We start from the raw sequence: 14,947 nt of genomic DNA on the forward strand, positions 1-14,947 counted from the left end.
AAAAAAAAAAAAAAGCACTACTTCATATATTGGATGACGTGTTCAGTGCCTGCTGTGTACTTGCTGGGTCATGCTCACTCACTCACTTGCATGTTGTCTGCCGGGCAATGAGTGTGCTGGAGATGTCCCTGCGCCGGTAAAAACACACCACTTTGGCCTCCACGTTCCCATTGGCTGTCTGCAAATGAGAGACAATCGACGTTACCACGGCAACAAGTGGAGCCGCACACAGAGTACCCGCATATGAACACACCACCACACACACACAACACACAACCACACACACACACACACACACACACACCACACACACACACACACACACACAGAACCCCCCCAGATGAAGCTCCTTCTCAACTTTGGTTGCACATGCAGCGCCAGCACTTAGCAATTCGCCCAGTTATGGTGCAATGATATTGGTAGCGCAGCATGTAAAGCTTTGTCCAATTGGATGTACGCTATGGTGCAGAGGGATGGAGGCACCTGATTCTAATACACACTGTTACGACCAATTGAAGTTCCGGTGGTAAGAGGATGGACAAAAAGCACGGAGTCAATTCATCATTTTGTTTACACATTCTATTCATGTAATATTCAACGCTGCCACTCAAATCATTAAAATCCAGTTTCTCCAATTTGTATGGGAAACACAACACCAAAAAAGAAGCAATCACTTCTCTACTTGTGACAATGTCAGAATGAAAACTCTTGAAATCAAACACGTAGGGCTGCATTTGTGTTAAAAACAAAATTTTGCTGATGAGGAGCCAGCTGTTGCTTTACACATTAGCTTTCACTATATGCAGTGAGAGAACACACCCGTTATTAGCAAATCCACTTTTAATTTGAAGAGAAAAAGTACAGATGCACTAAAAGGTGATTTCTCCAGGTACATACACTTTGAAAACCAAGAGAAATGATAATGTGGCAATGCAGATGGATCCCTCTGTGTACATAGTGCGGCAAGAAGTTATACAAGTTACCAACCTGAGCCCCACACTGTACAGAGTCATCCTGTAAACACTGCGCAGTGGTAACATACTACAGCCCTATTTGTATGGATCAGTTTCACATGAGCAGGTAGGATAATGTAATTATTACTGGATTTCTCTTTGACTTTATCCCTGTTGGAATATATCACAGTTATTTATTACAGACGTTCTGGTGTCAGAAAAGATTCCACTGGCTTATCTTCTGTTATACTAATCCCCTGCAAATCGATACTTCAGTTAAAAGTTTTCTGCAGTTTATGTCAAGTGTGGAGGACGTTGAAGAGGCATTTGGAAGACAATCAACCCAGCAACACCAGAGATTCACACTTCAGTTTTACATTCATAGCATTTCCTTACTGATCTGATCACACATTCTACAACTGCAGCCTCTGAAATCCTGTGATTATTGTTACGTCAGCGCCACACATCCGTGTTCCCTCGCTGTGCATCGTCTATAGCATGCAGATTAAATAATAATGACAGAATAAATAAAATCAATAAAAAAACATTTACAAAGCCAATTACATACTTTAAATGCAAGTCAATAAGTTGGGACATTTGTACAAGCGGTCTTTGGACTACCTGCTCCGCTTTCACACATGCAGAACAGACCTATGCACAGAGCGCGCACACAGCATAAAATATAAAATGTGAAGCTGACAAATTGAGAAGAGGATAGGAAGCACCTGTCAAGATGGATCTCTCCAGTCAAACCAGAGAACATGGAAATTAACCGAAAAAAGAAGAACAGAAGCCCAGCCATTTTCTTTTGTTGATGTTGAGGGATGATGGCAGTGCATCGGGTCAGGTTATTAACTAGCCACTCCCAGCCCTGTCATTTGTACTGAGATATCCTGTGCTAAATAAATAAATATTACAGAGGTCCTGTGGTAAAATCCCAATACAAATCTAATTGTGTCTGAAGAGGGCTTAACCTTGTCAATAAAAAACAAATCGGAAGATTGTGCTGCACGAGTGGCTTAAAATTTTGAAAAAGCAATGCACATCTCTTGTTCCTACAGTTGAAATCGTGTACCGGGGGATAATAGTACAGTGAATAAGTGAAACTTGAAGGCAAAAAAAAAAAAGTCTGGAGGTTTTTATTACTGAATTTCCTCAGGGAATCATTCAGTCACTCCTGAGTGAAAACAGAGCGTCTGACAGAATAGAAGCTTTTCATGCAAGTTAAAAATAAATAACTTGGTCCACAGTCATTTGATGAACCAGCACATAACAGAGGACATCAAGAAAGTGACAATTCCAAAACGAGCATGTTTTGCAGACATCCACACAAAAACTGACGTCAAGTGCATCCATCCTAAATTTCTGCACTTTAGACTATTGACATTATCGATATTTCTGAGGTGACAAAGAGTACAAAGACATTTCTTACACTACTGTGTACTTTCTGCATTGAAAACTGTAGGTAGGAGAAAACCAAAGATCCCAAGGAGCAGAGAGAGTGACAGTGACTGGCAGAAGAGAAGGCTCACTCTGTGCTCTCTGTCAATCACATTAAACATCATCCAGCACAGGCCCCGGGACAGCAAACAAACTAGGGCTGCAGTTATCGATTATTTTAGTAATCGAGTATTCTACAGATTATTCCGGCGATTAATCAAGTCATTGGATAAAAAGTACTTTTGTGTTTTTAAACAACATCAATAGTCCAGGGCTGTCATAAGCAATGAATGGCACAATGTCGCTGCACCAAAGTCTTGACATTTTGCTGAAATGGCGACGGGACGTGACTTTGTTTGTTTTTTTCCCAACTTGTAAAATGCAACCATTTTTATTTATTCTTTTAAGTTGGTGCACTGGGTCCCTGCATGATTTTTTTCTTTTTTCTCCCTCTTTCTCTGCGATTCAGCAGATGCATTTCAGTTGGAGGTTGAACATGCAAGACTCACAGTCAGATTTTTCAAATTATTTTATTTAAGTTACAGTATTTCTGAAGCGTTGTGCATTGCCCAAACAAGTGAAAATAAAAAAAGTGAAACAGTCAGTGCGAGTCTGAGCAAAACATAGAAGAAAGAGTGGACTTTTGTTGAGAGGATCTTTCAGAAACTGTTTGTCAGTGTGGCCGGGGACGGAGCTGTGACTCGCCCGGTGTGAGGTGAATGCTGAGCCCATCACACCGGGCAGAGAGAGACAGCAGTCGGCCATCGGGCCAATAGTCACTCCCCGCGAAGAGCGGACCATGTGCTTTTTAAAAATAGACAAACATACATACTGCTTCGCTTTAAATGCGCAGTAAGTCTATTTCAGATGATCAGCGTGGACCCTCTTTCTCTTAAAAGACTATTTTACTCTGTGTGTCACGTTGGAAAGCGGTAGCCTTTAGCACTAAATTGATTAGCATTTACACGGCATACCCGCATGCACCCTGCTCAGCGTGCTGCTCTCACTGGAGCGACATCTCTGCTATTTTGGAATTGTGGGACAGCTCACACCCACAGACTTAGCTCGCCGGACTACTTTCGCATGACCCAGTTTCCGGTTGTTTGCAAAATGGTGCTGAATTTGTCGACGAGAAGATGCTGCTGGATGAGCGCGAGAATTGACTTACGATCATTTAGGTGTAAAAACAAGTTCACAGGAATACATCACAGTTATCTGGGAACTACTTTTTGTGCAGGACTTCATCAAGTACATTGGCCGTGGGCACGTACCAACACAGAATACCCAGAAACTGGGTTGTTATTCAGTCAAAACAAGAGCGTTCACTTTTAGCTTGCCATAAGCTAAGTTAGTGGCGCTCGTAAGAGTATGATGTGCATGCTGTAGACTTCTTCTGTTTTTTCTGGGGATGTTACAGCGCCACACACAGGCCTGGCATATGTACTACAATGTTAAACGGAGCTTCGAGGCACAGAATTTGCCTCGAACATTTTTTTGTAATCGAATTATTTGAGTTACTTGACTAATCGTTTCAGCCCTAAAACAATGGGCACCTGTGAGCAGGTCCACTGAGACGCACTTCTTTTTCTCCCCATTTCAGCAAACAACAGCGCTGAATGAGTATTTAAATTTTTATTGTTATCACACTTGCCCATATTAATTCATTTTATCATCATTTATCAAGTCACAGACGATAAAATGTCAAAAGAAGAGCACAGCACAGACGTGCATATTCCTTTATATGTGCAGAAATCTATATAGTAAAATCACTGTGGACAGGTTGATGTTTTTTGAGATGCTGTCATCTGCGCAAAAACAATGTTACTGTTGAAGAATAATTGAAGGCGGTCTAGCATGATGTTCAAAAGACATCAAAAATAACTATTTAACGAGCTGTAAGTGCAATAAACTCATCCAACACAAATGACAAGAGATGCAGTCCAATTTAAAAACACTGCAAGACAAAAAGTAAAGTTACAGTGTCACACAAGCTGCTCTGTGCTTCACTAGATTAAAGCTACTGTATGTAAGTTTTGCAGACAGGAACAAATGCTATGTCCATCCGATATTGTGATTTTAAGCTTTTAAAGATTACGACCTATGCATAATATCAAATGACATAAAATGTAGCATAACAAAAAAAAAAATGAAATTTGCATCATATCATATTTAACTTAAATTGCTTAAAGTTGTGGCTCTTACAATAGAAATTTTTTAAAAAAATTACGAATCTTGAATTTTTTATTTTATTCTGCTTAACCTTATTTGAAATAAAGCAGCTGATTTAATTACACCATAAAAAATGACTTTGTTCCGTTGACTCTGTGTACCACCAGAGGGAGCCCACAGTTGAGAACTATAGCTGTAAGTTTTATGTAAGAGAATGTAAGAGTTCGTGTTATTCTAGACCTTTTTATCATTGCAGGCAAATATGAGTTTCAAACATTCGTCATCAGTTTCCTACATTAGTAATAGGTGATACTGGCCCTAAAAAGTTTTTGTAGCCTTTCAATCATCAGTGGACAGCGTGCACCAAACAAAAACTGTACATTGTATTAGGAAAATAACTAATGTTAATATTGAGAACCTCAGAAGGGATTTATTGGGCCAGAATTGGTGTGAAATTTATTGTGATGATGTTGATGAATCATATGAATCATTTATTTCTATTGTATCTAATCTGTATGATAAACATACAAAGGACTGATAAACCTTGGGTAACAAAGAGACTCCTGAACGCATGTAAAAAGAAAAATTTATTGTATAAGCAGTTTTAAAATTTAGGACTAATGAAGCCGATAGGAAATATAAGACATATAAAAATAAATTAACAAACCTTATGCGATTGTGTAAGAAGCAGTATTACTGCGATTTGTTGGAGAAAAATAAAACTAACATTAGGGGAACCTGGAAGCTCTTGGGCGAAATCATGAAAAGAAAAAAGTTGTTAAGGATTATCCATCTTACTTTTATATAGACTCTGATAAAATTGTAAAAGGAAATAAAATTATTGCTGATTATTTTAATGATCATTTTGTTAATGTTGGTAAAAATGTATCAAACTCAGTTGTAACTACGGCAAAGTGTTCTATGGACAACTGTAAATTAATTAATAAAATTCAGGATTCAATGTTTATTAGAGAAACGGATGAAAAGAAATTTTATCATCAGGTCAGTTCTTGGGTCATTATTGTTTTTGCTGTATATTAATGATATAGGTTTGGTTTCTAAGTCTTTGAGTTGTATTTTGTTTGCTGATAATACAACTGTGATTGGTAGTGGAGATAATTTGAGACAGCTCTTGGACTTGGTGGAGAGGGAACTGCAAAAATTTAAATACTGGTTTGCATTATATTTGGAAATAAGCCTAGAAATTTAAGCAGTAAATTATTGTTGAATGGTATTGAAACTGAAATTGTATCTCAAACTAAATTTCTTGGAGTTTTTGTTGATGACAAGCTTAGTTGGAAAACTCATATAAAACATAGAGTCCAAAATATCAAAAGTTACTGCTATCTTGTACAAAGTACAATACTTTCTCCCCCAACATCTGTTGGTTTCATTGTATCACTCATTACTTGTCCCTTATATGACTTACTACATTGAAGTTTGGGGAAATACATATAAAACAAATACTAATCCAATATGTCTGTTACAAAAAAAAAGCTATAAGAGTAAGTAAGTCCCTTCGGCTGCTCCCTTGTTTGCACTCGGGGTCGCCACAGCAAATCCAAGGTGGATCTGCATGTTGATTTGGCACAGGTTTTACGCCGCATTCCCTTCCTGACGCAACTCCACATTACATGGAGAAATGTGGCAGGGGTGGGATTTGAACCCAAAACCTTCCGAACTGAAACCAAGCGCATTAACCACTTAAAAAACCATATCATATCGTGAACCAACAAATTCACTGTTTGTTTGTCTTCAGCTTTTGAAATTTTATGACTTGGTTGATTATTTTATAATATAGATAATGTATAAAGTTAAAAATGGACTCTTGCCTCATCATGTCCAGGAGCTGTTTAAAATAAGAGAGTTCAGTTATAATTTGCGTGGAACTTTGGTGTTTGATAGAAGAAAGATTCGAACTACTGCTAAAAGTCATTGCATTTCCGTAAAGGGAGTTAGAGTGTGGAATGACTGTTTGGATTGTATTAAAGTATCCAGTACATTGGCATGTTTTAAAAGACTGTATAAAAATAATATATTAACTTGTTATAGTTTGTGTAATTAAGTAAACTGACTGTGTGGCTATTTTTTTTTTTTGTTTGTTTGTCCGTTGTATTACTTTGTATGTTTCACTGCGTTACATTGCTGACTGGTAATTGTTTTTTGTGTTTATTTTTTGTTTGTACACAGAAATTGATGTACGGGGTGGGCATTTATAAGCTTTTGCTTCTGCCCACGCCCTTTCAGCCGCACTAAATTGGTAAATTGCTTGAGTTTTGTTCTATATGTTTTAATTTTTGTTTTCTCTTGACTTGTTTTGTAAATGAGAGATTTTGTCTGTCTGAATAAAAATCATTCATTCATTCATTCATTCAAAAAAAGTCATATTAGTCAACCCTTAATAATATACAGTAATGTCAGCCTGTTGGTGCTCTTTTAATATCCACCACAGCACTATGTGTAGTTTTTATCTGTTCTGGTGCACAGCATTTTAAATTGAGTGCATTTAGCTTTGGGTGATTTTGATCTAGACCTGAATAACCACAGGGTATTTTCTGACCGCTTCTCCTTCATCCTCTCATTTTAAGCATTAGTTCAGGGACATCTGGGTTCGTATGAGAGTTCTACGTGTCCATTTCAGCTTGGTTTGAAGCTTTTGGACCTGGGATGATGATGTCCATTTCACACCTCTCTGTACAAAGTGAAAAGTCAAAAGTCCCAAAACAAATGAGAATGCTGTGGAAAACCTCCTTAGTGACCCCGAGCATCACTGCATAGGCCGGCTGTACAACAACTGGTGAAAACTTTATATTTTCTCTTTCCAAAGTATATATTGGAAATCAAAATTTTTATTAAAAAAATGCCATCAAATGGCTTTAACAAGTCAAAACATTTTTCCAGGCAGATGAGTTATTTTATGTGGACGTTAAATTTATTTTAGCCCCGTTCAGTCATTTCTTTTTGTGCTTTCCACACAAAAAAATAAATAAATTAAAGCTTGAGGTTTTGGAGAGTCGAGATAAAAACATGAACTCTTGTGAATTAGACACATGCACGCTCTCTCACCTTGTTTAGCTCCTCTATCCTCCTGATCAGCAGCGGGTTACTGGATGAGTTCTCAAAATAAACATAATCTGCAGCAGAACAGCAAGAAGGATGAGTGGGAAGAGAGTGGAAAATGGAAAAAGAAAGAAAAAAAAAACAGTGCGAAAACATCAGTCAGCAATGCAAGCTCATATGACCATTGAGGGCAATTTTCAGTTGGACTGAACTATGACAGCTTAATTAGTCAACAGCAAAGTGCAACACAGGCATCCACCAAATGGTGCCTTAACTCGATTAGGCTAATTTAATTCACAGAAGATCAAGCTATAGTTGGGAGGTCTGGCTGAATGAGATGATGACGCGTCAGTTCTCCCACACATACACTAAATAAATGACTTTCCAAGGCTTCCATTCAGAGAGCAGACTTGATCTCTTCACTACTCATTTCTTCTTTGTCTTATTTTGCTGCTTTCATTCCAACTCTCCACCCATGTGTGTTGTTCATTGCGTGGTTGTGGGCGTATGAGAGAATTTTTCACACACACATGACTTTATGATGGATGCTTGTGTGTGGCTGTTGGCACTGCTCCAGGCCCATTGGAGGATTAGCTCTCACCAGGATGTCCCCACAGGCCCCAGTCTTGGTAGGGTGCCTGGTCTTAGCCCTGAATGCGTCTTGGCTGAGTGCTGTCAGATTATACCCCACATTTGGTAGTCTGCCTGGAGCTGAAACTACTCCTTCCTCACCCTGAACCTCCACCACCCACCCCACACTCCCTTTAGTCTCTATCATTTTGACTGGCTAGGCCAGAGATTGACCAAAATTCCACCAGCATAACAACGATACGCAGTCTCCTGCCGTTTCTCTGCAGTGTGTGCTTCCCACACATCTAGATTTTGCTATGTGCCCATCACGTTAACACAAATAGCATCTGACATTCACATCTATCATGCCTGCTAAGGTTAAAGGAAATATCCACCTATAAACACTGTCAAAACAACATTTCACAATATTTGTTACAGGTCCTTACATCTTCACAAGATATATGAAGAATACAAACAATGAAACATTTAAATTCTTACCAACCACCACAACTTCCACAAAGTCACAGTATCTTGACTAGACTATAATAAAGTTCAGAGTTTTCTACACTTGATTTTTTCATATGTGGCATAGCATTTACATTCAGCAGCAACATCACTGGGTACACCTGCCCAACAGCTCAAATCAGCTAATCATGTGGCAGGAACTCAATGCCATTAGTCATGTGGACACGGTGGAGAAGATCTGCTGATGTTTAACCAGGTGTGCGACTGCTAAATAATGGGAATTTAAGCGACTTTGAACATGGCATGGTTATTAATGTCACATGGGCTGGTTTAAGTATTTTGTAAGGTGCTGATGGACTGGGAATTCCACACACAACCATCTCTAGGAAGAATGGAGAATGGTCCAAAGAGGTAGAAGAGAAAAAACATGACAGTGGCAGTGTTGTGGATGAAAAGCACCTTGTCGGTAACCGGAGGACGGAGAAGACTGACCACACTGGTTGATCAGTAAAAACACATCTGGCTGACTTCATTAATTAATTGGTGGAGCAGGGTAGCAAACATGATGCTACACTGGTGATCTCCAAGAGAAGGCTTGGTGATGATACCGTTCAGTATTTCCTGTATACTGACAGCTTCAGTTGAACACTTTGTCTTTAAAACAATCATGTTCCCCAAACTGCAAATGATGTTCCACTCTCCAGCCACCTATACACAACTGAGGAACATACATTTGCAAATCTCTACCAATCTGTGGTCTACACCAGGGTTTCCCCATCGATGGCTACGAATACATGAGGCATTTTCAAAAACTGCCATATAAATATGATGAACCATAAAATCTCATTTTATTTATTATAGATCTTAAAGTTATAGGTAATGAGTTGATTTTGAAGAAAATGCCTGCAGGAGTCTTTTCCCATCTTGGATCTAGTAAACTCCATGAGAACTGGATGGCATGTCTAATCACTACGGACTGTGTAGTGTACTGCCACACAGAGCAGTAATGCTGGGGAGGCTTTCTCCCAGCTTGTGTTCAGGCAGGGGGGCGAATGTTCATACTTTGAGTTTCTCACCAATCACAACAATGGCTTTTGCAAATGTTGGCAATTGTCCTGCTTGCCTGCTCTGTTAGCCCTAACAGTGAATATGGACTATGGTGGTGATGAATAAATAAATCCGGTGTAGCATGGGATATATGTTCACATGTTGAAAGCAAGCATGAATGAATGACTTAAGAGGGGAACTAGTAGACAGCATGGATAGCAGCTTCTGTCACTCACTGTCGGATTACTGTACAGCAGCGACAGAGAAAAAAGTGCAGGTTTGACAACAGATTTCTAGACAACTGACTGAGTGTTGATTTTTAAAAGGACAATATTTCAATCTAAATCTGGACCCAGACACCAGCCAGCTGGTAGAAGAGAGTTTTCACAGATTAAGAAAGCATTGTACAGAGGGAGGAGAAAAAGGTCAGTTTTGCACGAACAACAATCTGGTTTTAAGCAAATTTAATCTTTGTCTTCTGTTGCACTAACATGGAACTTGTAACGTACCTTGTAACAAACTTGTAACGCAAGTGTTGTTGCTGCCGAGGTGCAACCTGTTGCCATTTCTACTTGTTTCTGTCAAAGACGTACTCATTTTTGTGGCTATAGACCGACACTGAAAGCATTCCCTTCTCCCGTGGTTAATGACTTCATCACCGGTTAGTCAACCTTGACTCAACTTCCATAAAGTAACTGTCGACTTACAAGAAATAAAAAAGTCTTATAATTGTGCAACCCTTGGTATGCACTGAATTTACAGTAACTGGATACAGTGCTACAAGTATAAGAAAGCCTGCCAAAAAAAAAAAGAAAAAGAAAAAGGTGAACAAAACAAAGATCAGTGAAGGGTGTCGTAATTACAGTCAGAATCCGCCACAGTTGACTGCCACCTCCAACTCTTCACCAGCTCTGTAAGACTCATTAGTCATGAGCCAAAATGTGTCATTCTAAAATACAAAAAAAAACCTAAAAAAACTAAAGGGGAACCACATGTTTAGTTTTGGTGTAGGGATGGCTGCAAATCACCACAGAGACACACACGCTTTTTGACTGTGTACATCTCTTAGTACATTTTGTCATTATGAAGGTGGACACAGAATACAGATACTTATTGTGTCGTTTCCTGGCTTCAAACTTCAGCTACTTAAGAATGGAAGCAGTTCTGACATTTCTTGCTGCTCCACAAAACCATAACTGAATATGGTAACATCTTAGCAAAAGTTAAGGCGGGCTGTGTTAGCGTTGGACTTTCCACCACGCAAAAAGCTAAAGCCTGGTAGAGAACGCGCTGGAGAAGGGCTTGAAATGAGAGTGAAAGAGGGCCTGTAGGCACAAAGCAGCATCGCTCAGTCTCTCTGTTCCCATCAGCCCTACAGACGCCTCAGCCCACATGCAACCAACCCCCCCCCCAACTCTCCATCCCCCATCCCTATATCAGCCAATCAACAGGCCCTGGTGCCTGTGATGTCATAGTGCAGTCAAATTTTTGTGCAAACCAATCACAGCACGTTTCTGAGCCCCAAAAGAGAGTCTGTTGGGCTGATTCAAACCAGGCCAGAGAGACAGAGAAGGACAGAGAGACACAGTGATCAGAAAAGGAAAACAGAAAAAGACAGCAGATCAGTAGAAAGACTGAGTGGTTGGTCAAGCTAGTGACACGGTTATAAAATTGTGAAATATTTAGACACAAGAGGCAGCAAGAATGACACACGAGACGCAAGACACAGTAACATACATACGTAGTTGACAATTTTTTGTAATTCTTGCCTCTGTGCACTATCACAATGAGTTTAATTGAATTGATCAAGATGTGTTTGTAGTGCAAACTTACAGCTTTTGTTCCATGGGTTTAACAAAAATATTGCATTAGCCATTTAATAACTACTAGTATTTTTTAATACAGATTACAAGTACATCTTGGTTGTTTCATTTTAACAACATTTTGGTGGTGTACAACAGTAACAATAGGAGACTGCAGTCTCGTTTGAACCCTCCGTGATATTGCGGGATTTGACCATTTACAGGGACCTCCATGTACACGGTATAACTTCACATGGATAAATGGTGGACTGTTTTATTTTCAGCTGCAATCACCAAAGCAGTCACAAAAAGTTTTTTTTTTTTTTTTTTGGTTCCCGGTGGAGAAGAAAAGGCAAGGAGGTGGGAGACGTCGTGTCGGTAAGTGTTAGCCTACACAGCTAACCAGAGTAGCTCCATTCTCGCGCCTGCAAAACCGCCTTGACACGTGCTACGAATCACAAACGGCAACACGTCCACTTTCCCACCGCATCGTCACTTTTTCTTTGCATTTTCACTTTGTTTGCATGTAATTTGCCCAAAACCCCACTGAAAATGCCATGGTTTGTACCCCGGAAGTAGAGAAATTACATCATATGCGTCATATTTTAACCCTTTAGTGCCTGCGCTCAAACAAGACTGCGCTGCCCTGTTACAGAAATTGTGTTACTGTTCAAACTCACACCTGATTGAAACCCAAATGGTTGGTACATTGGCAATCACAGGCAAATAAAGACACGTGAGAAAACACTCATTGGCATTTCATTCAAACAACTTATTTGGAACTTTTTAATGACAAAATTCAAGCTGCATAAAGGTTTAGGTTGTCAAGATATTAATCACCTTTTAACAGTTCCACTGTCCTCTGTTGGTTGAACTATAATTGCTTTGAGAATAACAAAGGGCATACAGTACAAACACAATGAATGGATGAGCCACTCAAAACCCGGTGTCAGGTAGGGCTGTCACAATTAGTCGACTAGTCACGATTACGTTGACTATCAAAATTGTCTGTGACTAATGTAATAATCGGTGCCATTGTTTATTTTTTTTTAAGCTTCGTTTTTCTCTCAAAACTATACCTTCCTCTGCCTTTCTGTCCTTGACGCACATGAGCAGTAGTGGTAATTGGGGTCAGCTGTGATGTCACCAGAAAAGTTATGCCCAAAGAAGATCATGGCTAGCCGGCAACGGAACTCAGAAGTCTGGGATCATTTTAACCAAATTAAAGAGAAAACGTGCAATGTAAAATCTGCAAGGCAGAATTTGCCTTCCACGGCAGTACAATGGTGAGGTAGGAGCATCTGAGAAGGAAGCACGTTGTGACTGATTCAGATGATGATGGACAGTCGTCTACAGAAGCTAATTTGCTAGTTAGCTGCTAACATTATCATTTATAGTGAGCTACTTATTTATACTGATAGCTGTAAGCGTCAACATTAACGATGAAGATTTCATTAGCCTTAGCACACGTTATGTGTTCGCTGTAATGTTATAACAGCGATGTCATGTTTGAATAAGAAATGTGATAAAGCTCATGTTTATAACGCTACATTACAGTGCGTCAATGGACAACTTTGTTACCAAGCCAACAGCATGCACACCTCAGCAAGCAAACATCCTGACTGAATCTTGAACATGTTGGTGACTGACATGAGACCCCTGTCCATAGTCCATGGTTCAAAGAGATGATCAAGCAGTTCAACCCAGAACAGCATGATAACTACCTACCAGGCTGATCTCACTTCACCACAATGATGGAAAAGAAATATGATACAACCTCTGAGAAGGTCAGTCTCTCGCTCTCTCACTTTGTTTTTCTCAATTTCAATTTGCTTTATTGGCATAAATGTATTCAAACAATATTGCCATCAACAAGACATAGCAAATAAATAATTAATTAAATGATATACTAAACAATAGCAATATTCAAAGACAAATAACTGCTGCATGCTGATGCGATAAGCCATAATTTACGTATGATCTGATTACTCAACTAATCGCAAAAATAATCGTGACTAGTCAATGATCAAAATAATCGTTTGTGGCAGCCCTGGTGTCAAGAACTGTAATCATCATCAGATGGTCCTGTCAAAGGCTCAGCCTATATGGTGTCAGGTTGTGGTCTATCATTTCAACTAAGGTGAGAAAAAGTGTCTATGGTGGGAAGATAGATTTTTTTTTATTTTATTTTTTTTTAATTACAACCAACAGACACCAACAAAGTTTAATCCAAGGCTTTGTATCAGCATGGAAAAGCTACATTATGTTCATATTATGCATTTAGCCAAAATACACTAAGCCTCTCCAGCAAAACCACAAGATTAAATCCAACTATTGGATGTTTTCAAATACACTGCAGAATATGTTCTTTTCATAAAGGAGCTACTGCATGCCACATCTCCAGCCAAACTAATACTTCTCTCCAAAAGTATTGAAACAAGATAAAGTAATTTGTTTTTGCTATACACTGAAGGCACAGTTTGAAACTGAGTAAAAAAAGGAAAAGCCGTAAGAAGTTACTATGCCCTGGCATTCACATTTAGATGTATTAAACAACATAGAACCTTTTGTATCAGACCACACCATCGGGGAACTTCATAATGCGATTCTGCCAATGTGATCAAAATTCGCACGGTCTGGAAACAGTTAAGAGTTTCTCCCCCTGAAGGGGAGAAAGTCAAGCAATCAGGTGGCCATGTCCTAAATTTTGTACAGACATCAGATCACATGGGGGCTTCCCCCAAAGTGTGCGAGGGATGCTGGGAAGGATACTGCGACTGCCAATCGGAGTAAAGACATTCAGCATAGCTGCTTAATCGAACAAATTAAACCAAGACGGCAGAAAACACACCAAAACAACTTATTTTTGTATAAATCTAATATGTTTCTGATATATTTTGTAAACGTTAGCAAGAAATAAACAGTTTTAAATCTAAAAATGCTGTTTTTGAAAACAGATTAACACCTCTGAAGTGATTTACAGCACATCTTATGGATGTTAGCACGCACACCTAGGGACTGTGCCTCAAGCAAAGTGGGTCAGGTCACAAGTTAACACAAAACCTCACGCATGCTCTCACGCACTTCCTCCAGTTGTTAGTCTGCGCAATGCCGTTACAAGGAAAAGACAGTATTAGCTATTGAATTCCGCCAGGTAAATACGTTCTCTTAATTAAAATGAGCTATAATTTTGCAACATGTTACAAAAATAAGCTTACATTACAACCCCAATTCCAATTAAGTTTGGACGTTGCGTAAAATGTAAATAAAAACAGAATACAATATTTGAAAATCCTCTTCAACCTATATTCAACTGAATACACCACAAATACAAGATATTTAATATTCAAACCGATAAACTTTGTTTTCGTGGAAATATTTGCTCATTTTGAAATGGATGCCTGCAACATGTTTAAAAAAAAAAAAAAAAAACTGGGACAG

General features: G+C 39.1%; 1 protein-coding gene across 1 annotated transcript in view; it reads right to left on the bottom strand.

The window, feature by feature from the left end:
* mta1 (metastasis associated 1) overlaps positions 1 to 14,947 on the bottom strand; it is a 98,820-nt gene that overhangs the window by 53,416 nt on the left and 30,457 nt on the right. Inside the window, 2 exon segments of the mRNA XM_034195177.1 lie at positions 79 to 178; positions 7,629 to 7,696. Coding sequence (XP_034051068.1) covers positions 79 to 178; positions 7,629 to 7,696 — 168 coding nt within the window.

The sequence above is a fragment of the Thalassophryne amazonica genome, chromosome 19, assembly GCF_902500255.1.
Source record: "Thalassophryne amazonica chromosome 19, fThaAma1.1, whole genome shotgun sequence".
Classification (NCBI taxonomy): Eukaryota; Metazoa; Chordata; class Actinopteri; order Batrachoidiformes; family Batrachoididae; genus Thalassophryne; species Thalassophryne amazonica.